Source organism: Leiobunum rupestre, chromosome 9, assembly GCF_980474605.1.
Source record: "Leiobunum rupestre chromosome 9, qqLeiRupe1.1.hap1, whole genome shotgun sequence".
Taxonomy (NCBI): Eukaryota; Metazoa; Arthropoda; class Arachnida; order Opiliones; family Sclerosomatidae; genus Leiobunum; species Leiobunum rupestre.
The window spans coordinates 40508649-40536267 of record NC_143392.1 but is presented as its reverse complement, the minus strand read 5'-3'; the positions used below and the strand labels follow the sequence as shown (position 1 = coordinate 40536267).

At 37.6% G+C, this 27619-nt stretch overlaps 1 protein-coding gene across 2 annotated transcripts in view; it reads left to right on the top strand.

Annotated features, from left to right (window-relative positions):
- Window positions 1–27619, top strand: part of Tet (Ten-Eleven Translocation (TET) family protein) — a 100957-nt gene that overhangs the window by 55294 nt on the left and 18044 nt on the right. The window contains exons 1-3 of one of the 2 annotated variants that reach the window (XM_090158877.1): window positions 7914–8639; window positions 11184–11429; window positions 18901–20728. In XM_090158877.1, coding sequence (XP_090015003.1) covers window positions 8613–8639; window positions 11184–11429; window positions 18901–20728 — 2101 coding nt within the window. In that variant the 5' untranslated portion in view covers window positions 7914–8612. Of the gene's footprint in view, window positions 1–7913; window positions 8640–11183; window positions 11430–18900; window positions 20729–27619 lie in introns of those variants that run through there. The other variant, XM_090158876.1, reaches the window with a different exon arrangement.

The window sequence follows — 27619 nt, the reverse complement described above, 5'->3', positions numbered from 1 at the left end:
ATTATTGTTTAAACTTTAAACAAATGTTTATACGAAAATATAATTTTATCGCGGTTTTTTTGGTATAAACATTTTTTATGTAAATCAATTCCCGTATTGTGTAATTCCGTATTTATTGGCTAAACGTACCTCGATAGGATTGGACCTGATGTTCCCGAAGGGGTAACGAAACTAGTCGTTGTTTTTAAAATAAAAACTTTTTATTGTATAATAAGGGGATTTTTAATTTCCATTTTAGTTTATTTACCATTTATCGTACAGTAAATTGAAATGAATTTAAAAGTTTCATTTCGTTAGGAGACTCAGACATTGGTCGAAAATATTCCGTAATTAATTTGAAATCCGCGAATTTTAAAGAGTCCGATCTGTCCATATTTTGGCACTCGGAAATAATCCTAGTGACGCTCGACCGACTAATTCTCGTTAATGTCCAGCCCCGATGTATTGATTTTCGTAGTTTTAAAATTGCTTCGCTCTTTCTATATATATCAAGATAGTACTTTTCGGAATATTCTCGGAAAAGATTACTCTTCAGAAGCAAACTAAATACGAGAAGAGCGCGCGCAATATAAGGCGCGCGGAGGGAGGGAGGGGTGGTCGGAAACGAGGCGGGGGAAGGGGGGAAAGGAAGTAGTACAAGAAAAGAAGAGGTCGAAGTGGCACGCGGAGGGTGGAGGGGCCGAGGAGGAATTCTTATTGTCGGTTGTCATAGAAACTGAATCTCTCCGCTCGCGCTCGCCGCTGCCGACCCCCTTCTTTTTCCTTCCATCCCCCCGCACAGGCAATTCCCGCGTTAGTCACCGTTTTTCGTCTCCTTAATACCAAAACGAAGTAACTGCGGAAATGCCTCGTTTTTGAGAAATTTATAATGTCGTGCAGTGGTTTATTATTTTGTAGGTTACAAAGATTTGCGAATTATCTTCGTTTAAAGTCACTTGCTTTGGAAAATTTGTAAAGTAGGTTTTTGGCAAAAAAAAATAAAATTATGTTCTAGGGCGGGGTAGTGTACTGATTTTATTTAAACTTTCAGCATTTTCTAAATTCCTTTATTTAATTATTGTGACGCTAAACTAATTAATTAGTTTATGGTATTTAAGTGGATTTGTTTAACGAAAAATAACAAATTTTAAAAAAATATTTCTAAATAGAGTGTAAAATAAATATGATTGAATTTATTACATTACGGGAATATTTATTACTTAGATAGAGTACCATAAAATGATATTTACTTTTAGTTAAACAATTTTACTTCTACAATAACGTTTTTTCTGTGTTTATTCAATCATTTCTCTAACGCTTGTAATAGTTTTGATTACTTAATCAAATATTAAGTTAAGTTCTAATCAGTGGCGTAGCTGAGAACTCAGAGGCCCCCCCGCAAAAATCTCTATGAGGCCCCCTTTTTAATTTTTTTATGGTTAGCAGGGCCCCCCTTGAAGCTCGAGGCACCGCGGGCCCTGCGGACCATCAGCTACGCCACTGGTTCTAATCTTTATTTTGTTTAAAATTAAATAACTGTCAAATTAGGCATGATGAATTTAAATTCTATTTTTAAGTAAACTTTTCTCTTACATTTAATTTTAAAAGCTCTAATACGCGTGGCAACACTATCGGCTATATAACCCTGTTCCTTTAAACCTATTTCGAACATTTACAAACCCGAATATTGTAGTTAATATTGGAAAAACAACCAAATCAATCTTGCAAATTGAACGAGGAGCGAAATAAACAAAAACCGTCTAAGTCGACGTACGTTATTTTTACAAGGGCGGATTTATTTTTGGGGTCTATATAAAGATTCGACGTGGCAAGGCGCGAGCGAAGCAGAGGGGGAAGGGAAGGGGGAGGCACTTGAAGTGGTCAAAGGGAATATTCTTATTACTATTTACGCGCATCTAGGACGCGAAAAAAAGGGAACCATTCGAATGAAATTTTAGCAACGAAATTTAACGTTGACTCAGTTCAAAGATTTTATTGTAAAAAAATATTTCGAAAAAAGTGGCACGCTTTATTAAAGTCCCGCCAAAAATATATATAAAGTGACGTAATGCTATATCCAATTGTATCGATTTTTCGCGGAGACGTTTCGAGGATGGCAGCCCGACGCTTGCGCCCGCTCGTTCTCAGCCCAACGATCGCGGCGCGCGCGCGCGTGCGTCGTCTGCTCTCTCGTAGTTTTAGGCGCGCACGATTTTGGAATGGGATCTGCCCCGGAGTTTAATGGTCCTACATGAGCTATTGCGGGTGACGGGTTACCGCGAAGCGGAATCGAAGGCGGGGAGACTGTTGTTTCTACGACGTAGAATTATCATCGCGTCCCGCCTTCGCTAGCGCTTCTCGCTAAGCCTCGGTCTGACTTTAGTCAACGTGGATTTTCCCGATGTATGGTTTAGCCTAAATATCAATACTAGGCCGGCTGGCTATGCATTCGCGGGACGTATCCATTATTTATCAGCCGGGGAAGGTTACCACTCTGATGTATGGCTGCCGTGCTGCTGGCTTTCGGGCCGATATTTTGTAAAAGTATGATGATTAATACGCTTAATACCGTAATGCAAAATAGGCCCGTAAATTTATTTCGCCGCGAAACTCAATTCTGTCTGTATTCAATATGGGACCTTTGCCTCTATAGAGCTGCATCCGCAGGGTTGCCACGGCTAAGGAAAACCGGGAAATTTAAATATAAGCCTAGAAAATCAGGGAATTTTAAGAATTTGAAAAATAAAATCAGGGAATTGAGAGATCTTGGAAAAATCTATGGTCATCTAAAAAAACAAAGCTTTGCAATCGTTTCAGTTATTATTTTTAGGTTGAAATATACGCTGAAATAGTTCAACTTCTAATAAAAGTGAAATATAAAGTTGAATATGGTTTAAAAAGGGTGAAGGAAAAATCTATGAATGGTTAAAGAAAACGGGGAATTTTATAATGTGGCAACTCTGACATAAGTTCATTCCCTCCTACGTTACCCACGTTATTTTCCTATGGATAAAAAAAACTTCCTGGCTTTAAAGAAGCAGTGTTCAAGCGACTTGGGTGACGTCATTGGTTTTTTTAATGATATTTTTATTCAGTAAACAATCGACATGGCACTGGATAAATCGAAATCTCGCTCGAGTACAGAATTTCATTTAGAGTTCGAAATCGGGTGACTTTTCGATCGAAACTTGAATAACGATTGTTTACGGAGTAGGGCTCTAGAGCGCGCTGCTTGTGGACTCGACTTGGTTAACTTAAGACTAGTGCAATCATACAAATATTCAGCAACCAAAGCTGCGAAACTAAAACTCTGTTTGAAAATGGTGAGCTTCAACCAAATGACAATTTCTTTTTGGCGCTACCTCTAGGCTCTTTTTGGCGCTACCTCTAGGCTCTTTTTGATGCTACCGCGAGGCGCTTTTTGATGCTACCGCGAGGCGCTTTTTGATGCTACCTCTAGGCGCTTTTTGATGCTACCTCGAGGCGCTTTTTGATGCTACATCGAGGCGCTTTTTGATGCTACCTCGAGGCGCTTTTTGATGCTACCTCGAGGCGCTTTTTGATGCTACCTCGAGGCGCTTTTTGATGCTACCTCGAGGCGCTTTTTGCTACCTCGAGGCGCTTTTTGATGCTACCTCGAGGCGCTTTTTGATGCTACCTCGAGGCGCTTTTTGATGCTACCTCGAGGCGCTTTTTGATGCTACCTCTAGGCGCTTTTTGATGCTACCTCTAGGCGCTTTTTGATGCTACCTCTAGGCGCTTTTTGATGCTACCTCTAGGCGCTTTTTGATGCTACCTCTAGGCGCTTTTTGATGCTACCTCGAGGCGGTTTTGAAACCTTCATGTTATTAAATTATTCACGCAATCTGAGAGTGGAGTTTTTAATAACGTGAATATTAAGACGGTAATGCTTTTCCAAAATGTTTTAACTTAAGTGTTAATGTTGTATTTTCTTAAACCCAAAGTACGCTCGGAAAAGTAAAATAAATTATGGAAATAAATCAAAATGTTTTATTCTCTCCAAAAAAAACTATCTATAATATGGCAAATATTTTTATTTTTTAAATCTAAACTACCAAAACCCTACCTACAGTAGAGCAAGATCTAGTGTTTATAATCTCAATTTACCCAAACCCTACCCACAGTAGGGCAAGAAGTAGTGTTTTTAAACCCATAATACCAAACCCAACCTATAGTATAGCCAGAAGTAGTGTTTTAGTCCCTAACTACCAAAACCCTACCTACAGATTTAAGAGCAAGAAGTAGTGTTTCTAAACCCATTTTACAATAACATACGGAAAAAATAGTTTTTTTTATATACCACTCGTAGCTGGACCAGAAGTTGTAATTAATTTAAACCCAAACCCCAAAAAAAAGCTTTTAGTACGTTTAATTTTCTCGAACAAGGAAATTTTGCTGAATACCGTTAATTTCAGTATACAGACGAGGGTATATATTCGGGCTTTTTAAACCAATCAGAACTTCGAAATTAAAACTAGGTTTACTCGTTTCAAACATTTGTCGTCCATAAATTACAACGGTATAATTGGAGCGGCGGAGTTCAATTCGGGCCGGAACACTGCTTCGTTTTGCCAATTATTGACCAGAAAATCTACTCGATTTGGCGCCGAGAATAACCCTGAAATAGGAATATCGTGGAATTATACTGGGGGACGCGCGTAATTTAGTGAACAGCTCTTCGGCGATTCGCTGGAAAATCCCAGTTACCGGGAGGGCGGAGACGGGGCAAAGCAAATTCTAGATGGGGGCGGGAAGGCACGATTTTCCTTCCCCCCTTAGTTTGAAATTTTATGACGATCTGAGCGCCGTTTTGGGCGGGAAATGTATGACCCTCTGCAACTATCGACATTTTAAACGCATGCCCTTTAGGCCTAGACCCGACTCGCGGCTTTTGCTCTGGTCTAAACAACTAGAGACCCTTCCCTTCGCCGGTCCCGCTTTACTTGCTAGCGTTAGTCGAGTGGCCGAGAACGTACCAGTTGTGGTTTCTGCCATTTTTCGTTGCGCCCAAAATTTTGTTTACACGACCGTGTTCCATTCCAAGCCGGTTTTTTGATAAACATTTTTTTTAATCAAAGGCCACAATTTTTTGTAGTTCTCTTTATAATGGTTGATGGTCAATATGTTGTTCATTATTATATGTATTATATCATTTTGTTTACACGACCGTGTTCCATTCCAAGCCAGTTTTTTGATAAACATGTTTTTTAATCAAAGGCAAAAATTTTTTGTAGTGCTCTTTATCATGGTTGATGATCAATATGTTGTTCATTATTATATGTATTTAATGACAAAGAAATTGCGATGGAAATTTTCCTGGTTTTTAAAATGTTAAATTGTTTAGGTTTGCATCCATTTTTTGTTAATTTATAAACAAATGCTTTTTATTTGCTCACCATAACGGTAAATTTAAAGAAATTAATACTGTCGCCAGATAATTAAAATTGAAATTTTGGCAATTATTTAGTGTTAAATAATATTAAACATAGTAAAAATTAATAATAAAAATTATTAAATTATTTAAATTATATTAGCTTACATTTCGTATTATAATATAAAAAAAAAACACCGTTGGTTAAATTCAACTGGAAATAATACTTTGTTGAGGTTAAACCGTTTATGGCGCAGGGTGAACATTGTCCGCGCCTTTGACGGCGCTTTCAAGTTAACTTGTCTCCTCTCCGCTATCGAGCGCGACTGCAGCGATGTCTTCCATTGAGGTGGGCCAGGAAATTCCTATGTAGAATTTAATGGTCGAAACGGCCGGATTTCGAATTATATCGATTTGATCTTTGCGGCCATGGCCGGGAAACGCTCCCCCTTCCCTGCCCCCCCCCCCCGATCGATTTGACGAAGCCAGCGCCCTCTATGCGCGGACGATATTAAATATTGATTTATTTCGTAGAGTTTCTAATCTAATGGATGCAAATTATGCATGAGGTACAATGTGAACGTTTCATTTATATATAAGATTACCTTAAAGTTCCAAGAATATGTGGTTCGTTGAAATTTCCAAACGAGCCACGAGGGGGAGCTATCAAATGACCAATAGTAATAGGACTCTCTCAATTCGCGTAAAAACCGAAGTTAAAATAATCGCGTCATTTGATCTTATAGTTTTGCGACTAAAATAGCTTGTGGGCGTTGGCTTAATTATTTTTAAATCAGTTATTAAAGCAAAAACCTTAAAAATAGTTATGCGTAGCTTCTTGGGCATTAGTAATGGGTGTTTTTGATCTTGACCATGGGCCGGGTTGCCACAATACCTGGAAAACCTGGAATTAATGGAAATGTCAGGGAATTTGAATATCATGGATCTAAAAGTCAGGGAATTTCAAAAATTAGTTTAAAAATCAGGGAAAGGTCAGGGAATTTAAATTTAGGTTGCAAATAGAAAACCTTTACTGAAATACGGATTAACATAAGCGTATCACAGTTCTCCATAAGTTAAGATGTAGCATATGACCCCATGTAGGCAGCATTGTCAATCCGAGAAGGAATTCATTGGAATGCGATAGGACACTAGGGCCATCTTCGTTTTAAGTTTACACTAAAATATTATCTTAGCTTCCTGACCAGATTAGGTCAACTATACGAGAAATCTCACACAACGCGTTTAAAGCCTGAAGTTTAAAAATAGGCGCCTTCAAAAATGCATAATTTTTTTATGATCTTTATCAATAATTCATCATTATTTTACAAAAGGAAGCTTTAATTTTACTTTCCAAAGAGTTATCATCTTCCCGTAAGCCTTTGTCAAAAATATAAACTATTCGGCGTATAAGATTTTGTGTTCTGATAGCGTATGTGTTGTGCGCAATCATGATGCCTTGCGCTTGAAGTATGTAGTTGTGCACAAAGCCACCAGGGGATATCGATTTATAATACCTACCACCCGTTAAAATTAATTCTTACACCTTGATTTATGATAGGCTTATGGTTTTACAAAGCATCTCTTAAAACAGTCTTAGAAGCAGTTTTTTTGTAATAAATCAGTGAGTATTTGTTACCTTAGTTGAAATTGGTGCCATCTATCATAACTAAAAACGTAAATTAAAACAATTATATTTTTTTATCATTATTCCTCGGATTTCCTCCGAAGTAAGGTAGAACTGAAAAGCCTAGAAATATAAGGGATTCAGGGATGTGAGATTGTCGATAGATAAGTCAGGGAAATTCTTTTTTTTTTAAATAAAATTCGGGGAAATCGGGAAAATTTACTTGAATAAGTTTTTCATATTAATGATTTGACTGTATTACTCTTATATAATAATATGGTACCAATTTAGTTTAAATGTTAATTATGAAACTTCATGATTATATTGGTTAAGTTAGCTATGACACTGAGATTTGCACTAGGTAAATAAGATAAAACCCGTTGTTTTATTTAGGTTATTATCATAAAACATTAGGTACCCTTGCACCTGGAAATATCAAAGAAATCGGTGGTATGAAATAGGCCTTGGCCATCAGCAAAAATAATTGGTGTAGGAGGTAACGCATCGTCATTACGTAGCGCCAAACTCGTTTGCGTCGTATGTGTGAATTTCATAATACAGTCGATAATGTTATTAATAAATAATTACATTTAGGCACAAATTCTTCGCTTCCAAAAGTAGTAACCTAAATGTTTTCGTCCATCGTCCTCGGGCAACATGGGGCCCCCCTTTTTTTAAATGTACGTGCGTATCTCATATACGTTAATTATTTTATAACTAGTGGAACTTTACGCTAGCTCGGGTCTCATAATATCTATATATTTTATACGTTTACGATAACGACGCTAAGAGCGCAATCCGTGACTGTTCATTCGTTTCCTCGAAAAATAAAACGCCCCACATGGGGCCTACTGTACCGATACACAACGCGACTCGAGTAAACTCGAGATAGTCTCCCACTCCAGCTAAGTGTGCGAAACCTGTCGCTTACGAACAAGTGCAAATGTCTTAAAATAATTCAATTTAGTTTTTATAATAGTCAAAAGCGTACGGATAAAAACGTTACTTTAGTTTGGATATAAAGTGCGTGTTTACATCATACTGTCGTACGCGATTAGTCCCTGCCACTAACGAGTAAAAAAATTCAAAATGGCAGTTGAGGACGCGTTCTTCCGTTCGTGTTGTTTGTTTCTCTACTTTCTAACGGCGTCGAAGTCCTAACTGCAGCTGATATCGAACTACCGAATCTCGCTGCACGCCGCCTGCTGTACGAAACTTTTCATCTCTTGTTTTTACTAAGCCTCGGCTCGCGTAGTGTTTTTCTTCAGTCCTTCTCGCTCGACTGTTTATCAAGCCTTTGCGTACTTTTACGGTTGTTTTATCGACTTTATACACTTTAAATATATAGCCTTAGTACTCTCTTTGTTTAAGAGTGGATGCTTCATTTTGGCATCATTTCGTATCCGCTTCCTCCGGTTTTGATTTTATCATTATCTTTACCCTGTTGTGGCTCGGCTTTGGACGACCCCTAGCGCCATTTTTTAACGAAAAAGAAAAATATTTATCGATTACTACGCTTTTTCGGTCAGTTCTCGGTCGGTGTCATTGACACGCTGTTCTTGCTTAATCTCGTTATCGTTAAAATGGCACAATAGATTTTCTTTCTTTATTCACATGGAAGGTACGCCACCTGTTCTTAAGGTGAGGTATTTTATCTTCTCATTAATTTAATATTTAACGAATTCAAACTGAAATGTTTTATTCAAAATATTTCAAAAGCGAGTTTCAAGGTCTAATTAAGAGCAAAGGCTTTCTCGAAGCTGTATTATTTTCTCGTTTTTGGGGGCGGGGCATTTTCTAGATCCGGTTTTCTCGATAATTTATTTCTAAATATTGAATTTGATTTTAAGGCTTAATGATGACAATTGGGAGATACTAGAGATATTAGAGTTTTTAAGTACGTCTCGTCTCAACGTGAACACGTAGGGTTTATTTTTGTTTTTAAATATCGAGGCTTTATACCGATCTACGTGTTAGTTAGAAGCGTAGAAAGTACTAGAAACGCTTCGATGTAGAAGCCTGGTAAAGTCTACATTTTGATGTTTAGCCTCGCGCTCTTCAATTCCCAACGTACTCAAAATAATGTGGTTTCACACTATTATATTATAACAATTTAGGGTTGTCACAGGTTCAGGTTCTCAGGGCAAATACATTTTTTAACTAGGCCTAAAAACGTCGGAATTTCAATTTATCTGAAATTTTATTATGGTGATTTAACTGTGCAATAAAATGTTTTAATTATGCTAAAATATTCGCTGAAGTAAAATACAACGTTAAAAATAGTATAATTTGGTCCCTAAAGAAGTCAGGGAAATTTTATTATTGAATTTTTTTGGCAACCTCCTACATTCTTGAAGCTGTTTATATATTAATTAATATTTTATATTAAAAAATTACGTTTAGATAATTATTTTGACTGAACTAAATATACTTCCTGTCCATCTATTGAATTCGCAGTAGTTTTCTTTAATTTTTAATTAAATTAAATGAATCTTTTGAAAGGCCCATTTTTCATAACCCAAAACCAGAAGTAAATGAACCCAGGGTTGCCACACGTCAGGGAAATCAGGGAAAAGTCAGGGAATTTAAAAATGGCCTAAAAGGTCAGGGAAATGTCAGGGAATTTTAAGAATTGGTAAACATTCAGGGAAAAGTCAGGGAATTCAATTTTATCTTGGCACTTTTTTAAGGTAATTTAACTCTAGATCTATGACAAATTCCATGATTATCATTTATTTCCTTGAATGGTTGGCTAATTTTCTCAACATTGCAATAACCTTTTTACTGAAATATAAGTTCATCTAAACTTATTAACTTCTGATAAAATTAAAATTAAAAGAAACATTTTGGCCTTAATAAGTCAGGGAAAATCTGTTAAAATGGTCAGGGAAAACAGGGAATAGTCAGGGAATTTGAATCGGAAAGTTTTGTGGCAACCCTGGAACCGCAGTTATCGAAATAGCGCTCAGAATCGGAGGTCGTTTTTATATGAAAATGATGATAAAATAGACTCAAATAAAAGCTAATTTCCATCCCCGTCTTCTGACGCGATAAACTGCACTTGGGAATTGTGTTTATAGCTATTTCTATGTATATAAAATGGCTTAATATTTCATAAAAACAAAAACTTTTCTTGGGCCTAGGAGGGTGCAAAATTTCAAATTCGAGGTAAAAATGTAACTTCGTAAGGGCAACGCCTCCAACACGGGAGTATAGCAGTCTGATAACTGCGGTTCATTTACTTGTGCCAAAACGGAAAACTTTTTTAATGGAAATTTTAGTTGAGGGTTTTTTTGACGTAAACACTGGTTGTCTGATTGTGCTCTGACCTCGCATTTTTATATATATAATAGGAAGAGTTTTTAAATTTTCAGGGTTAACGAATGACGTAGGGAACATTCTAATTTCTAATTGTCAGAAAATTCTAAAAAAATGCATATTTTAAAAAATTAATTTCTTTGACCGGTAGCTAGTTTTGTTTCAAAATAAAGTAAAGACCGATTTTCTGAAAATAAGAAATTAGAATGTTCCCTACGTCATGATACGTATGCCCTGAAAATTTTAAAACTCTGCCTTTTATAGATTTTGAAAAAAGGCGATAACGGTTTTTAAATAAGTTTCAAACTAGAAAAATGTTTCTTTATGCCTTCTCAGCCCACCAGAAATAATTCGGTTGTTGACCATAAAATTTTTGAAGGAGGCTCTAGAAAGCCAAAATACTTTAGCATTCATTTAGTAACCTAAATCTAAACTTAACCTCAACTAAACCTAACCTAAATTAATTAAAACAATTTAAAATAAACAAGGTTCAGGATGTTACCGATAAATATATCTAATTACATCAAAAATCAATAATTAGAACTGAATACGAAACGAATTTTACAGTAAGACAGTTTTTTCCGATGCCCTAAGCACGAGCTTATTTTGCTTAAAGGGAGTATGAACTAAAAAAAATTCTACTGCCGACTCGCGATACTTGTTTTTAACGTAACTAGCGCCTTTAAACCATAAATATGGAAGTTCATAGTCCCTTTTATTGTCAATTCAGCCCAATTATATATTAAATTGTAATCAAAATTAAACATTAACTTATTATTAATTTTAACTTTATATATTTTATTTCAGCAAATGACATTTAGAATCGATGATAGTGCATTGTTTTCCTAATTTTGGTTTGTTTTGTAGGCTCCGGGCGCCTTGTCAGGAGGATTGAAGGAATGCCCCAGTTCTCCAAGCTCCCTGGACGACCTTGGTCCCGCGGGGGGCGGCCGTGGTACCCCCCCGGGCAGACGCAGCCTCAACGGGGGCAGCAGCGGAGGCCCCTTGACGCCGTCGAGTGGATACCCCAACAGCAACCCTCAGCCCGACGCCGGGGACCCCACGCCGATGTCGGCTGTGGGGGGAGGAAACTCCGCGGGAGGGCCGCACAGGGTGAGTCTCCCCTTTCAAACTCCTTTCCCTTTTTTAGTGGTTACCCCCTTCGTTTTATCACTGACCACATTCGGTTTTTCGTCACTGTAGTTTAGCGTTGCCAGACAGACGATAATTATCGCACAGTTCGATAATTTCATCGACATTTTTAGGGCGTACTATAAATTTCATGGCGTACGATATCGTCTCATTATTTCGATAATTCTGCCTCAACGTACGATAATTTTTAGATTTTTTGAAAAACTATAGACTATTATTAATTTATATAACTTCTACTTAAAATTAATGATATACATTTTCTGCCGAACGTGCTGCGTAGTCCTCAGTGCGAGTTTATTACTCCTAGCTGTTACCGCATTTTTTATACATTTGCAAACATATTAAGTTCAGTAAATAATGATATTGGGCATTTTATTTCCCTGAAATAAAACTCCTGTAGTGCTTTCAAAAAATCATCTAAATTACGCATTTATGTATGAATTCAATTTAGCGCCAAAAAGAAATTTGCAATAATTTTCCAGGAAAAATCGATAAATATTTCGCCTATATACGATAATATTAGATTTTCGATCTGGCAACGCTGCAGTGTAGTTTTCAATGCCTTTCACTTCGCCCTATTCGTAGCTCGCTCGTGGGTGTGGGCGTGTGGCTTGTTTTCGTTGCTATGATAACGCGTATAGGTCGGCCATGACATTCAAGACGGTCGTGGTCGTCACGTGTCTATTTCGCGGGATCGTGTGGCGTTTTGCCTCGTGATCTGTGACGTCTAATTAACGTCATGGCGGCCGTTTCAAGGCGGGGCTTAGCTACGACAAATGCCTACGACGCTACGAGCACCCAATTTTGAATTTGAGCGAAGTGGAAATCGTTTTACCGGAAGTAATACAGGGTTGCCACAGTACCTGGAATTCCTGGAAAAGTCAGGGAATTTGAATATGGATATAAAAATCAAGGAAAAGTCAGGGAATTTGAATATGGATATAAAAATCAGGGAATAGTCGGGGAATTTTAAAAATTTGTCTAAAAATCAGGGAAAAGTCGGGGAATTTTAAAAATTTGTCTAAAAATCAGGGAGAAGTCGGGGAATTTTAAAATTTGTCTAAAAATCAGGGAGAAGTCGGGGAATTTTAAAAATTTGTCTAAAAATCAGGGAGAAGTCAGGGAATTAAAAAAAAATGTCTAAAAATCAGGGAAAAGTCAGGGAATTGAATTTCGGTTGCAAATAGGAAACTTTTACTTAAATATAGGTTTTAAAATACAAAATCTTGGCACAAAATATGTCAGAGAAAAATCTCCGGAGATGGTCAGGGAAAACCTGGAAAAGTCGAGGAATTTGATTTGTGAAAAAACTGTGGCAACCCTGCTGTTTAAATTCGTTAACTTCTGATAAAACAATTAGAATGTTCTAAAATATAACTGGAAATTTGAATCTGAAAAGATTGTGGCAACCTTGCTTAGAATACCTAGCATTTCCACTGAGAAAATGCCTGGTAGTCAGCTTCAATTTTACAAAAACCAAAACACAAATGCTTCAGAGCCGAAAAGGTAGTGGTTTGAACTGGTTCCCCGAAAACGTATAGCTATTACTGGTAATTAAAGCAACCTGTAATATGATCTTTTTTGTGATAGTCTTATTCAAAATTCGTAGTTTTCGTTATTTCATTATATTATATTTTCTTTATTTTAAATGCGTTACGCACTATAAATAATTTAATTAAATTTAAAAATTAAATCTATTTAATTTATGACAATCTACTATTATCAGGATCCTTCCCCCTAATAAAATTAATCAGTTGGGTTTCTCATTGGCTCCCTGAAATAAAACTACTACTGAAAAGTAAATGACTCAGCGCCGCCAGATAAAATATCGGCGACTGCGGCGCTAGGCTCTAGCTATCGAAGATAGAGCGCGCGCGCTCGAATTTGAAGTCCACGTGCGAAACGCGCGTGCCTATAGAGTACTAAAAAGCTCACGCTCGTGACGCGGGTAATTTTTTTAATGGAAACACCTATTCTCGTTCACTTTTTTAAAAATTATTTGTAATTGGTGGTTGCCTTGGTAACCATCCCGAATAGGTTTTGTAGAGCTGGCAAAATAAATATTACGAAGCGTCCATTTTGCCGTGTGAAATAGAATAGCATTAACAGTATAGGGTAGATGAATACTTCGAGGTGTGTCGGTGATGTCGGCAGGGAGAGCACACGGCGCCCACCCCGACAACCGGGGATCCCCGACCCGGAAGTGAACCTCCGACGTAATAATGGCAGCTCACACCAGTAGATATCGCTCTGAGAACGCGGAATTTCTAATTCGGGGAACGCAACTGGGGCCCATTCTGCGGACGGGGTTAAAAGAGGATATGTTGGAGTAACGTCAGAGGCGCAACAACAGGGAGGGGGAGGGGTGTCCGGACACCACCTAGAGTCCAAGAGTTTCCCCTTCCCAAGGTGTCCAAAAGGTGACCTTTTTTTGGAGGAGGTTGTGCGTCACTGACCAGACCACACATGATTCCGAATCATAAATTTATCATATTTTCAAAATTATCATTTAACTATGTTAGGGTGACCATTTTGTTTTACCCCAGTTAGGGGGACCATTTTGTTTTACCCCAGCTAGGGGGACCACTTTGTTTTACCCCAGTTAGGGGGACCATTTTTCCATAAAATCCATATGACTTATTTAGGCCAAATGCATCAATATTGTCAGAACTTCTGAAGTTAATTTATTGGCCTTAAAAGCTATGCGTCTTTGTAAAGTGGAAGTTCTGTAAATCCTAAAATGGAAAGATTAACGGTGTCCGTATCTTTCAATTGAACTTTTTCGATGACGGTGGAAAACTCGCTAGAGGGCAAACTGGTGCCATATCCGTCGTGGCAATGGCTTAGAAATATTGGTGCACTTGGGCTTGCGTAAGATTCAGTCCGGTTCGTTGAAGCTACCGCTGTCTAGTTCCGGAAGTGTAATATAACAGAAGTTTCGCTTGAAAAATTTGTGTAGTTTATAGATATATTTTTGAAGGGCTTGCCACCACCCTCCTACGCATTGAAACCCGGCCACCTGAATTAATGGCTTTAAAAGTAGCTTGATGACTTAGACCTAAGGTGGTGCCTTGGGTATTAGCCTAGCTGATTATTATTTTCCCTGAAAGGTTTTTTAACGTTGAAATAACTTTTGTACTGAACTAAAATTAATTTCTGATAAATGTAAATGTTAAAATCTGTCTAATTTTGGCCTTTTAAGGGAAAATAACTTAAAATGGTAAGGGAAAACTGAGAATTGTAAGGGAATTTGAATCTGAGAATATTTTAGCAACCCCGTATTAGATTTATAAACGTAAAACAGTTTAAAATATACTTAATTTATAATTTAATATGATAATTTTAAAGTTTATGGACTGCATTGCAAGGGATAATAAAATTAGCGAATAAGTAGAATGGTCCATTATGAAAAGGGATAAAAAAGCCAAACCCTAAACAAATTTGAAGAAATTTAACTTGCTGAGGTTAACGGTAATGATCAGTGTAAGGAGCTGTTGGCTCGCGTGGCATGAACGGCTTGACACCACCCTCCTACGCATCCTAACCCGGTCACTGATAATTGGATTCACAATTCACTAGTTAACTTAGGACATTGTTACTTAATTTGAGGGGGTGAGTTCCTACACAATTGGTATGACGTAATTTATAAACGGCCCCTCGTGAAATCGGTCCGCGTTGTTTTCCCTGAATACTCGCTAGCTGTGTGTTTAATGGGAGCTGCCATATTACAAGATGGAGGCTCGAATTTAATAATTTCCCGGCAATGATCGAGGCAGCTGCTTATAACGCGCCCTGAGAGCCTTGGACAGCGAAATATAAATAGCCGCTTTTTAGCGCAAACAAATAACATACCTTTAAACCTAAAATGCCGGGGACAAACCATAAAAAGAAGAGCTTTATTTTTGCAATTTAAATTCTTCCCATTTGCCCATTTCCTGCGCTTCGCACCGAGAGAAACATCTGCGTTTTGCCGCTTCCATTTTTACCTCGGACCCCCATTTTATTTATAACGCCGTAAATGTATTGCAATTGTCCCTAATGTTGTTAAAGGAAGTGTTTAAGGTTTGTCATCGAATTTCACATTTCTGACACCTGGTGTCGATGAAAAGAAGACGTATCACGTAGCAGACGATTTTCCGGTTTAAAATATAACTAACTTTTATAGCTACGAATATTTTTATTTCGTGGACAAGTATGCTGGTTTCAAAATGACCACTTAAAATACCTAAAATAGTTGGCTAGTTACCTGCTTTGTAGTTTGGAACCATTTTATATTCAAAGTTTAAAAATGGGTTAACTCCTAATTTAAATTTTAGTCGTATGCCGTTAAACAAATCTTACAAAACCGGCAATTAGATAAAATTAACTTTATACACAATTTGAGATTAAACCTGGCTGGAACCTAAAAACCAGTAATTTTGGTTTTTGAAAATCTTAGAGTGAAGCTATTATGTTGTAAGTGGCTGTCTTGTTCGCTTGTGCTTTGACGAACAACTTTGATATGAAAAGCTGGTACGATGTCTGTTGACAGCGCTTAATGAACGGTATTCAGCTCTTTTATATGGTAGACCAGTGCAAAAAGACTCGCAGCTTTGTCGAACTGAAGCTGCCCCACCCCGGCAGTGAAGTGAGAACGACCCATTTTTATTTGGGCGACATTATTGTCTGCGTCGCATAAAGAGATCGCCAAAAAGGTGAAAAAAAGATTATGACCAAGTATTATCTGGCTTTGTCCGTGATGTCCACATCACCTTTTTGGGCAAGACATTTTCCATTTTAGCACTGCTATTTGTTCGTGTTACCATAACAGGGTTGACATGGGCCAGGAAATTGATAAATAGGTCTACAAGGTCAACGAAATTGTGAATTTAAGAAATTGTAACTAGTCAGGCAATTTAAATCTTGAAAAAATTTATGGAATTAATTCTACTAAAGATCTTTGACATTTTCTTTTATTATTTAGTTCCTTAAATTTTCTAATTCCAAAGTTTCAATAGAAAGTTAATTATGTTAAACATAACCTGTTGAGGGCTGCCACGATACCTGGAAAACCTGTAATTCCTGCAAAAGTCAGAATTTGAATATGGGTATAACAATCGGGGCATTTAAAAAAATAGTCTAAAAATCAGGGAATTTATTGTCTAAAAATCAGGGAATTTAAAAAAATAGTCTAAAAATCAGGGAATTTAAAAAAATAGTCTAAAAATCAGGGATTTTAAAAAAATAGTCTAAAAATCAGGGTATTTAAAAAATAGTCTAAGAATCAGGGAAATTTCAGAGAATTTAAATTCGGTTGTAAATAGGAAACTTACTGAAGATTAAAAAGTACAAAATCTTGGCACAAAATAAGTCATTGAAAGATCTCCGGAGATGGTCAGGGAAAACCTGAAAAAGTCAGGTAATTTGATTGTGAAAAAACTGTGGCAACCCTGCTGTTTAAATTCCTTAACTTCTTATAAAACAATTAGAATGTTCTAAAATATAACTGGAAATTTTACTCTGAAAAGATTGTGGCAACCTTGTTTAGAATACCTAGCATTTCCACTGAGAAAATGCCTGGTAGTCAGCTTCAATTTTACAAAAACTAAAACCCAAATGCTTCGGAGCCGAAAAGGTAGTGGTTTGAACCGGTTCCCCGAAAACGTATAGCTATTACTGGTAATTAAGGCCCGAAATTATTTTTTTACTAGGGATCCGGAGCTCAGGCCATGTATTGTTCGAACGCAATTGTTCTTCAACATATAAACCATTTAAACTTACAAACATAGTCTAACGTGGTTTGTTTTGTTGGATATATTTTATAGTAAGTGCTCATAGACCCACTTGGATTCTAAATGATGGATCTATTAGGTCTCGATCATATTGTTTAGATTGAAGTATACCCCGTGTTTTGTATTCCTGCTGTCTGCTTACGGTATAGCGATCATTACAGACGAAAATAGCATGCATTCTGTGGTATGCTTTTCTGCTGTCTACTTACAACACACGAAATGGCAGATAGAAGTTTAGACCTTTATTATGCGCTCGCTTTTCTGCTGTGCTTGCAGGAGAGTTATTGTTGGGGTACATTCGAAATAGCAGATATAAATGTTGACATAGCGGAAATGCAAAATACAGAATCTATCTGCCGATGACATAATAGATGGAGGTGTTCCGCTTTCCTGCTGTCTGCTTACAGCACGCGGATGATTAAGGACTTAGGGTCAAGATGTCATAGCAAACGAAATTAAAGTTTTTCCTATATCCTGCATTCTTGCAAGAATTCTTGGGGTGCAGACGAAGTTAACGTTTATCCTTATCCGAGGGGCTGTACACCGATTACGGATAGTGGTCACTCCCTCACTTATATCCTGCATTCTTGCAAGATTTCTTGGGGGCAGACGACGTAGACATTTCTATTTCCTATGTCGTCTGCACCCGAAAAATAACTCTGCAGTAAGAGGCAGGCATGCATGATACAATATATTCGTCAACATTTCCATATGCTGTGTTCTGCTTTCCCGCCTTCTGCTTACAGCAGAGGTACCTCTTGGTGTACGAAGACATAGCAGACGTAAGAGGTTAGATGAAGTACTATGGTGAATCAACCATTTAAAATGATGCACAAAGTTACTTGGCCAAATACACAATTTAAATAGTAAAATAAAACAAAGCAACTTTATATAATAACGTTATATTCTGTTATTGAGTATTAAACTTACGCGTGTCAAGAACCAATAATCTACCTCGCAAGTAGATTTGTTCCGGGTTGTAAAAGATCAATTTAGAGCCAACTATCTGAAGAGCGCACTCTAGTAAACAATGCCATTCTAATACATTTACAGTTACTCGATAAGCCACGAAATCTAACGTTCATCTGCATTGTAACAATTTAATATCGATTTTGCCTACAAGGTGAATAGCCCTATTTCTACCCTTCACAAACCTACAACGGTTTTGAGGGATACCCAACACTTCATTTCGCCCGATATCCGTGGCATCACCAAAGGCGATGTTATCCAGTGCCGTGATTTGTAAATAATTCTAGCCAATTTTTATATATTTATATTTCGGTATAAATTTATTGATAGAGCTGTACTTGAATTGAGTCATTTCGGGTATCGGATCACATTTAAAATGAGTAATATTGCATTATCATACTACAGAAAATAAAAGAGTTAGTTTCAGGCAAGTAGTAGCGCAATGAAACATTGATTTGCTCGAAAATGAAGTACCCGAAAATTGTGTTTGTATGCCAAAATTGTGTGCACACGAACGAATGAGAAACCATTTAAATTAAATGAAGATTTTAAATTGTAATTAAGATTTATTAATATTTATTCACCCCAATTATTAATCAATCGTAATAAGAGGCATAAAACGTAGAAATATCCCAATAAATCAGCAACCCTCGATGCGAATGTAAATTTGTAACCAATGTGTCTTTGTTTAGATTGCCGGTTTCGGCGGAATGGACTACAATTTGGGCAAAGGCGGCTCGGACGGACTGAACTCCATGTACGAGCTTCCTCCTCATTTCGGCGGCGGCTACCAACCGCCGCCCTTCAACAACGGGCACCTGCCGCCAGCGGGGATGGACGACAACGTGGACTCCGAATACGGAGGAGTCACCAACAACCGACACCAAATGATGAACAACCGGCTCAAGTCGCTCATCCAAAGCCGCCAAAACCAAAAAGATATCAGTCTTCCGGTAAGTTACCCGTCTTCGCTGCAGCCGAGCGGAGTGCTGACCGAGCTGGGCCAGGCCATGGGCGACGGGCACCCCTTCTCCAACATCCACCAGCTGTCTTCGCCGCTGACGGCCATCTCTCAGGCCATCGGCCACTTCCCGCCGGCCCACCTGATGGCCAACGACGCCAGTTCGTGGAGCGGCCAATCGTCCAAGGAGCCCGCCGCCAGGAGGAACTCGCGGCCCTTCTCCAGGGGCTCCGACTCCGGGTTCGGGAATAGCGCGCAGCCGCAGACGGGTTACGCCAACAGCCAGGAGGAATCGGCCACTCGCGTCAACGGGAACTACGGTGCCTTCTTCGCTTCGGAGTCCGCGCAAGACGCGAAAGCGGACGACGCGTTCGACCGCAACAACGGCAACGCTTTCTCGCCGTCGAGCAGCAATTCTTCCTCCGCTCAGTCTTTCCAGGCGACCAAGGCGCCACCGGCAGCCGCCACCCAGCCATTCTCGCCCACGTTCGCCCCTAAGTCCCCGTACGGAGCGGCCCGCGACGCCGCGACGAACGGGTGTGTCGGGTACCAGAGACAACAAGCGTCGCCCCGACAGCCGCCGACGCCCTCGTCGCCGCGCGTCTACGAGGGCGGCGGACGCCCACCTTCGATCTCCGACCAATTAGTTCCGGCGAACGCGGCGGACAGCACGTCGAACAATAATTGTACGCCGCCATCTAGCGGCGGAAATAACGGTATGGACGGAACTAACCCCACCGCTAGTAATAATAACTCCACGCTAGAGTCCGCCACGATCGAATCCCAACAGCAACAGCAGCAGCCTTTTTTATCGAGTACGACCACATCTATGAATACATTTACAAGTATTACCAATACATATAATTTGAACACATTAGCGCCTTCTTCAATCTCAACGTCTTCTCCTTCGAACGATCCTTCTTCCCTGGTTCCTCTGCCTTCCGTTTCCCACCTTTTCGGCTCCAACCGCTTGACGACGACTCTCGCCGGCGGATCGGCGGAACCGAAACTGGCGTTCAGCTCATCTTTTTACCCCTCGGCCTCTTCGGCGTCGGCGGAAGTAGCGAATACTTCCGGTTCCAACAGTATTAGCAGTAACAGGGCCCCTCTGACGGGGGGAGGCCCCCTCAACAGCATAGATGGTGGTCGTATCGTTGACTCTCGCGGCTTCGTCGCGTCGCCCGACGTCAACCGCAAACTCGAAAACTCTTCTTCCCAGCAGACTGGCCTCCCCCCGTCTACCCTCGCGTATTCCGCTTCCGGCTCGCTGCCCGCCGCCGTCGGGATGCACATGGGCCCGCCGCCGTCGGCGCTCGGGCCCGCGCCCTACCCGCCGCAGCTGGCCGTGCCCCACAACCTGAACCCGCAGTTTCTCCCCTCGCTTAACCCTCCAAACCATTACCATCACCCTGGTGGCCACCCGCAGCACCAGACGTTGCACGGCGCCCCGTACCACCCCGGCTTCCAGGAGCCCGGTTGGTGGGAGCGCCTGGAGCGCCTGCGCAACAACGCCAAACTGGACGCCCCCCCTTGCGACTGCTACGGCAACGAAGAGCAACGTGAGTACAACCAACCACACATTCGCAACAGCCAACATCACAACACAGCCAGTCTCCCAGCAGCCACGTAGGCCTTCCAATTATATTATATTTAGTATAAAAAGAATGAAAAGTTTACTTACAATATTTGACGTCGATACGATATAACGTGAAAAATACAACCAAAAAAACGATAGTTTAAATGAAAAATGATATAGATTATATTTTGCGAAAGAAACGATGTTTCGTGTTCCAATTTCTGACAAATAGTCTCGTGTCTTTGGGGTTCATTCTAAATAACAAGAAAAAAATTGTTCGTTTTTAATACGAGCGATGGAAGTAACTAAAATGTGCCAAAATATTAACTTTACTACCCTATTCACACGCCCCCTTTTACTTAAAACGAGGATCACAAAAATTATTTTTAGGTCACAAAAACCGTTACCTTACTTAACATAGCGCGTTTAAATATTATCCAAAATTATTCGTCTAAAATTGAGCCACGTCAGAGCCAATTTACAGTTACTAACGTAGCAATTAGCGTGTTGACCTTTTCGAAATCGTAGCGCCGCGGAGTATTTTAAGGTTGGAGTTGAATGGCATCAGTCGAGCCGCTTACCAGACATATACTTAAATTAGTAATCTATTAAAAGCCGCTAATTATTGTGGGTATTTATTTTTATTAGAAAGGTTTTCGAAGTACCCTGATGAATTGGTCACTCAAATTGTGAACCAAATCTAAAATGACGCGAATTTGATAAATTGGGAAATGTCATTAAAGTGGAACATATTTGGGGAGATAACTCGGCGTCGCTACGATTTCGTTGAAGACATTCGGGCTAAGTACGTCGTTAGTCGATCTGTATTTACTCTGGACGACATTATAAACGTATGCAAAACATTTGTGCCAGATTGAAATTATAAAACATGAAAGAAATCAAGTCCAAAAATGGTTGTCTCTCGAGGTTTTAAAAAACCGCCAGCTTTATATATATTTTTTTAATCGTGATTTTTTTTGTTAAGTTAAACCATTACCTCAGTCGTTTTTTTTCTTTTTGTTACTACCTCATGTCTACTTATCATTTTAATTTATGCAATTTTTAATTATAATTATTTTAATTGATTTAAAATATTTTCGCCCCCAAAAAATGTAAATACCGTTTCTGCAGATTTAAACATTTTTTTTATTTAACACGAAACACGTGACTAGAGGCTAGAGATACCAAATGGTAGAATCATGTGAACCAGTGTTTTATTTTAATTCATGAAATTAGCTCGATGAGTCCCTACTTACGTCTGAATTAATCCAATATCAATTATCCATGTAAAATACAACAGAAAATTAACAGAAACTATATTTACAATATTGTTTTAAACCCCTTGGACCTCTTCAATCAATTTGGTTTCTAATTTATAATACCAAAACAGTTATTTTTCTTTTAAAAATACTAAAAATGGAAATGCCTTTGAAAAATCACGCTTCTTGTACGGATATTTTGACAATTGTAATTTTGAGTTATACTGAAAGTCTATAAACTAACATTGAAAATGTAAATTTTACAAATACGCAATCAATTTAAGCGGTGATTTAAATAAATTTTGGAGAAGGATTAAATAGTAATATCAGTAATGGGGGTTTTTATATAATACGTATTTCTCTGAATTTTCAAAAGCGTATTTTCTCAAAGGCTCATTCCACTTTTTTTGACTGAGTAAATCGCAGGGCAAATCGAAGATAAAACCAATATTAAAAATAAGTCTTTAGTAGAGAGGGTGTATTTTTCGTATGTACAGTCTGTTTGAAATGTTTTAGGCGTGGGAATTAATATTTTTATTTGGAAAACGTTTAATAGTTAATTCATTATTTCGGGTTCGGAATAATCCTACTACGAATTATATAATTAAATTTATATTACTTTATTCTAAATTTATATTGGGTGAGAAAAGTATAATTTTGTATTTCATCTCGAATGACTGATCCGAGGTGAAACTATCTGGGCATTGCCCACTGAATCCACCGTAAATAATTCGAGGACATTTGTCAAACAGACTGTAAACTCGTATTTAATACACTATATTCCTTCTACTAGATCAGACTAATTCTAGTGATAATGAAAAATAATTGTAAAAATAATTTTGTATTTCTCTGTCAACGTATTCTCTCTCCGAAGCGCGTGATTGGACGACTTGATATTTGACACGCCTCTTTTTGGGGAATAGGCGGTACTCCCGGCCTAGGAAGGGGAGGGCGGAGGGATGGTAGGCGTGGTTTAGCCAATACAGCGTTTTTCTATTTGTGTATAAAAATATAACTTCTCTAAGTGTGAAATGTTTTCTACCAAAAAATAAAAATGAAAAATAAAAAAATACCTAGTGATGTCATCATGTAGGCTTTAGTATTGTTGGTGTTGCAGAATTTTAATGATGTCTTATCATGATATCTTACGATAGCGAGTCATGCGTGGCAGAAGTCATAAAAAAATGCAAGAGGTATTTGTGCCATCATTTTTATACTATATATATAGTGTTTCAAACTAATCGAATCGGTATCAGAAAACCCAAATTGAAGGAAAAATATAAGTATACAATATTTCATTGATTAGTACGAATATAAATTTAGAGACAAAAAGAAAAAATAATTTTTGTATGTATGTTTTTAAAAAGACAAAAAAAACATGCCCGTTTCACCAAAAAAAGCGAATTTCACCAAATTTCACCCTAAAATCCCCCTTCATATCTCTTACAAAAAATATGAAAAATTGTACGTGCACTTTCGAAAAATAAGAAGAAAATATTGATAAGAGACTTCTAAAAAACGAACTTTCGTTTTTAAATTCGCGATTATTCATTTTCCCGAAAGATGATAACGATGAAAAATAAACAGTTGTATTTTTGTCTGCCATATGACGCCATTTATTTCCAAAAGTAAATAAGAAAAAGTATAAAAATAGAAGCCAATTGCATGTAGTAGAAACATTTTTTGAAGATATTAAAAATAGCGAGAAAAAGTCACAATTTTAATTTTTTACACTAAAAAATGAAAATAAAACCAAGAGCGTTTGTATGACCAACCAATTAACCCATGAAATAAATAATTTAAAAAAAAATCCTGCTACGTTTATTTACGTTCTATATTTAGGTATTATCAGAAGTCAATAGTAGGTGTTAACTGTTAAAAAATTGCAGTGTGACGTCATCTCGTAGGGCTGCATTGCGTTAATTTTAAATTCAATATTATTTATTTTTTCTGAAAAAAACACGTTTTATTACTTATAATAAGTAAATTTAAGTTAATTAGTTCACATTTACTATATCGCTAGGAAGTAAAAAAATCACGAACATCGAATACGTCTAATTTTTCAGTGCTGCTTTCAGTTGCGCTTACGATTCAATCATGATTAAATCTGATTTTAATCAAATCTGTAGATTTGGTTGTGTAAATATGAAAAAATTATTAAATTGGATTATAATCAAATCCGTGTAAATATTAAAAAATCATTAAATATTATTATAATCAAATTTGTAGATTTGGTTGTGTAAATATTAAAAATGATTAAATCATGATTAAATATTTTTATATTGATGCTCTTGTTTTAAAGCACCGAAATGACAGTTTATTCGTAACTTCATATCAAAGAAGTCGTTTTGTACGAAAATGTTTTTCTTTGAGATCATAACATTCAAACATTCATCTTCATAATTCTATCCTCTTTTCATTTTTTGTCAAACTTCCGCGAGATCATATTTTAAAGTCCTTTTTGGCGGCGGTTCAATTCGGAAAAAATACATCTACAATCGCTCATTGTTTATCAATCATTGAGGTAACATATACATTTAAAGGGGTTTTTTTTCAATTATCCTTATACGTCTTCCTAGCTGTTGTGCTGTTTCTGAACGTGACATTTTGGTCACACGCGTATCTTAAATATTTCCCCCCCTTTTTGGTCATCCCAAATTATATTTTCATTGGCCTGTTACATTTTAGCATCGTTCTTTGCATGATTGTCTCTTTAAATTTTTTATTACTTCGTTTTTTTATTTATTGTATGTGTTCTATTATGATGATTTTATTTTGAATTGGAAGGCCTCTTCAACTGCTGGGACTGTGGTTTTGTTTTGTAATGATGGTTTTATTGTATGTTATTATGATTTATTTTTTTATTAATAAATAGTTTTGTTTTACCGTTATCGAAAAAAACGCAGGCATTTTCTTAGTTTACTCCCCCCGTTTTGTTGAACTCTATTTGGTTGTCAAATTCATTATGTAAACGCGTTTAAATTTAGTTACAACCACAGTTTTAGCAGTTGTGTAGCCTGAAAATTCGTTTCATTTTACGAATGGGACTCCCTTACCATTTATTTAGCCCTTTTTACCTTTTTAATGTGCTCATAATTTGTTCATATTAATTCCTACGAAATGACTAGTATACATATTTAAAAACATTTCAACTTTTTAATCATTTGAACTACAACTTAATCATTTGAACCACAACTTAATCATTTGAACCACAACTTAATCATTTGAACCACAACTTAATCATTTGAACCACAACTTAATCATTTGAACCACAACTTAATCATTTGAACCACAACTTAATCATTTGAACCACAACTTAATCATTTGAACCATGATTTAATCTTGTAAAGCTTGGAAGTAATCATTTGAATCATGATTTAATCTTGTAAAGCTTGGAAGTAATCATTTGAATCATGATTTAATCTTGTAAAGCTTGGAAGTAATCATTTGAATCATGATTTAATCTTGTAAAGCTTGGAAGTAATCATTTGAATCATGATTTAATCTTGTAAAGCTTGAAGTAATCATTAGTCTGTGAATCTGGATTTAATCATTTAAAACTGAATTTAATCTGTGTAACCAGGTTCGGATGCTACTAATTGAGATCACAACAAAGGTAAACTTATTAAATTGGTTCATGATTCAATTGATTTTATCATAATTTAATTTGATAAAGCTTTTCACATTTTCTTCAAAAACGACCGATTTCAGTACTGTTGTAGAGTCGTTAACTAATCATTTCATATTCACATATTCATTATAACATCATAACTATTGCCTGCTTCTAGTTATTTATCACGAACTACTATGCTTTTAATTTGGTTGCGACCCATTTACCAAAACTTAATTTATTAAATGAACAATGCCAAAACTAACATATACAATTCTAGGGACATTGACTGCCCCACGTCAGGGAAAACGGGAATCAGGGAATTTAAAAATAGGCCTAAAAAGTCTTACGAATTCAATTTTTATTTTGGTAATTTTGCTCTTGATCTCAGACAATTCTCTGATTATTGAAAGTTTTGCTTCTACTGGAATATTAGTTGTTTCGAACTTTTCAACTTCTGATAAAAGTAAAACATTGTCTAAATTCGGCCTTTAAAAGTCAGGGAATTTGAATCTGAAAAAATTATGCCAACCTTGGACTGATTATAACTGATATTTTCGCCGATGTAATAACTATAGAAAGTTAGTAGTTGATGTACTAGATGTACTATTTATTTCGAAGAGTCTTTTGAGAAATCAGCGAAGGAACTGGTTCCAAGCTTATAACATTATCAAGATAGGGAGATGGAAACTTCTCTTTTACGAGATAGATTATATACTTCTGTTAACACTTCTATTTAAGCTTTAATTCTTTAATCTATTCGTAAGAGACAAACTAGTCTGTACTAGACGTACTAGAACAGGGCATATGGTTTGATCGGCTTAGGTGTAACAAGAATATACAGGGTGTTTCTAAAAGTGATGCAAATATTTTAAGGAGAACTTTGAGAAGTATGCCGGTTTTTATTTTCATTTTCCTACGATGAGTTAAAAGAGCGCCAGAGAGCTTCGAAGTGTGCCCTACTAGCGACTAGAAGTACGCGGCAACAAGCGCCAAACCCAGCAGCAGGGAAATGCGAACATTAAGGTTTGGGTTGGTGTGATACGTAAAAAAAGACTTTGTAAAGAAATCGAGGTAACCAGCGTAAAAAAAGTATACTTAAACAGTATTCCAGGGGCTAGTTGAAGGCCACATCTTGAAGCTCTCTGGCACTCTTTTAACTCATCGTAGGAAAAATGGAGAAAAACAGGCATACTTCTCAACTCACCCTCTACAACTCCTTAAAATTTTGCATAATCTTTTGAAACACCCTGTATTTATACGCGGGCCTGATCTGATTTTATTTATCGGGAAGTAGCTTACCCTACAAACGCAGAGGGACTGATAGCAAATGCTTAAAATCATCTCAACATTATTGGGTGTAGGCTACGCGTATCCTAGATGAAATCGAGATTTTTTCGGTTGAGTAGCTTCATTAGGCTAATCAGTTATCACGCTTTTGCTCGCGTACTGCAGAGAACCCGTACTATAGTCGATAATAGGGCCGAGCAAAATGTAACGGTGTGAGCAGATGGCCGCCACAACAGCCCTGGCCAGACGTCGACCCCGGCTTTCACTCAATTACGTTTTTCCGCTGTCGTCCTGGCGGCGCAAATGTAGACCAAATGTGATAGACGCGATCTAGAAATCTCAAAGAACATTACGTTAAAAGCTAGATAGATCCTAGTACTCCGATGTTATTGGTTTCAAGTGATTTTGCTTTTCGCTTATCGCCGTCACCTGAGACCACTAGCCTCGATTGGAAGACCCTCGCATTTCCTTCGCTCGTATTCCCAGGTGGCATTGATCACTCGGACATCTGCTCAGTCTAATCTTTTTTGCTCCCATGTTTTTATTTGCCATATTTTGCGCCGGGTGTAATAACCCCTCATTTCGAACGGTTCATAGTTGTATATCAAAACTGTAAATGTTCAGCCCTTGAATTATCGGTTTCTTTAAGTGCCAAATTACGATTTTTGTATTTACATCATTTCGTATGACCGTAAACTAATTTAAATATATTTAA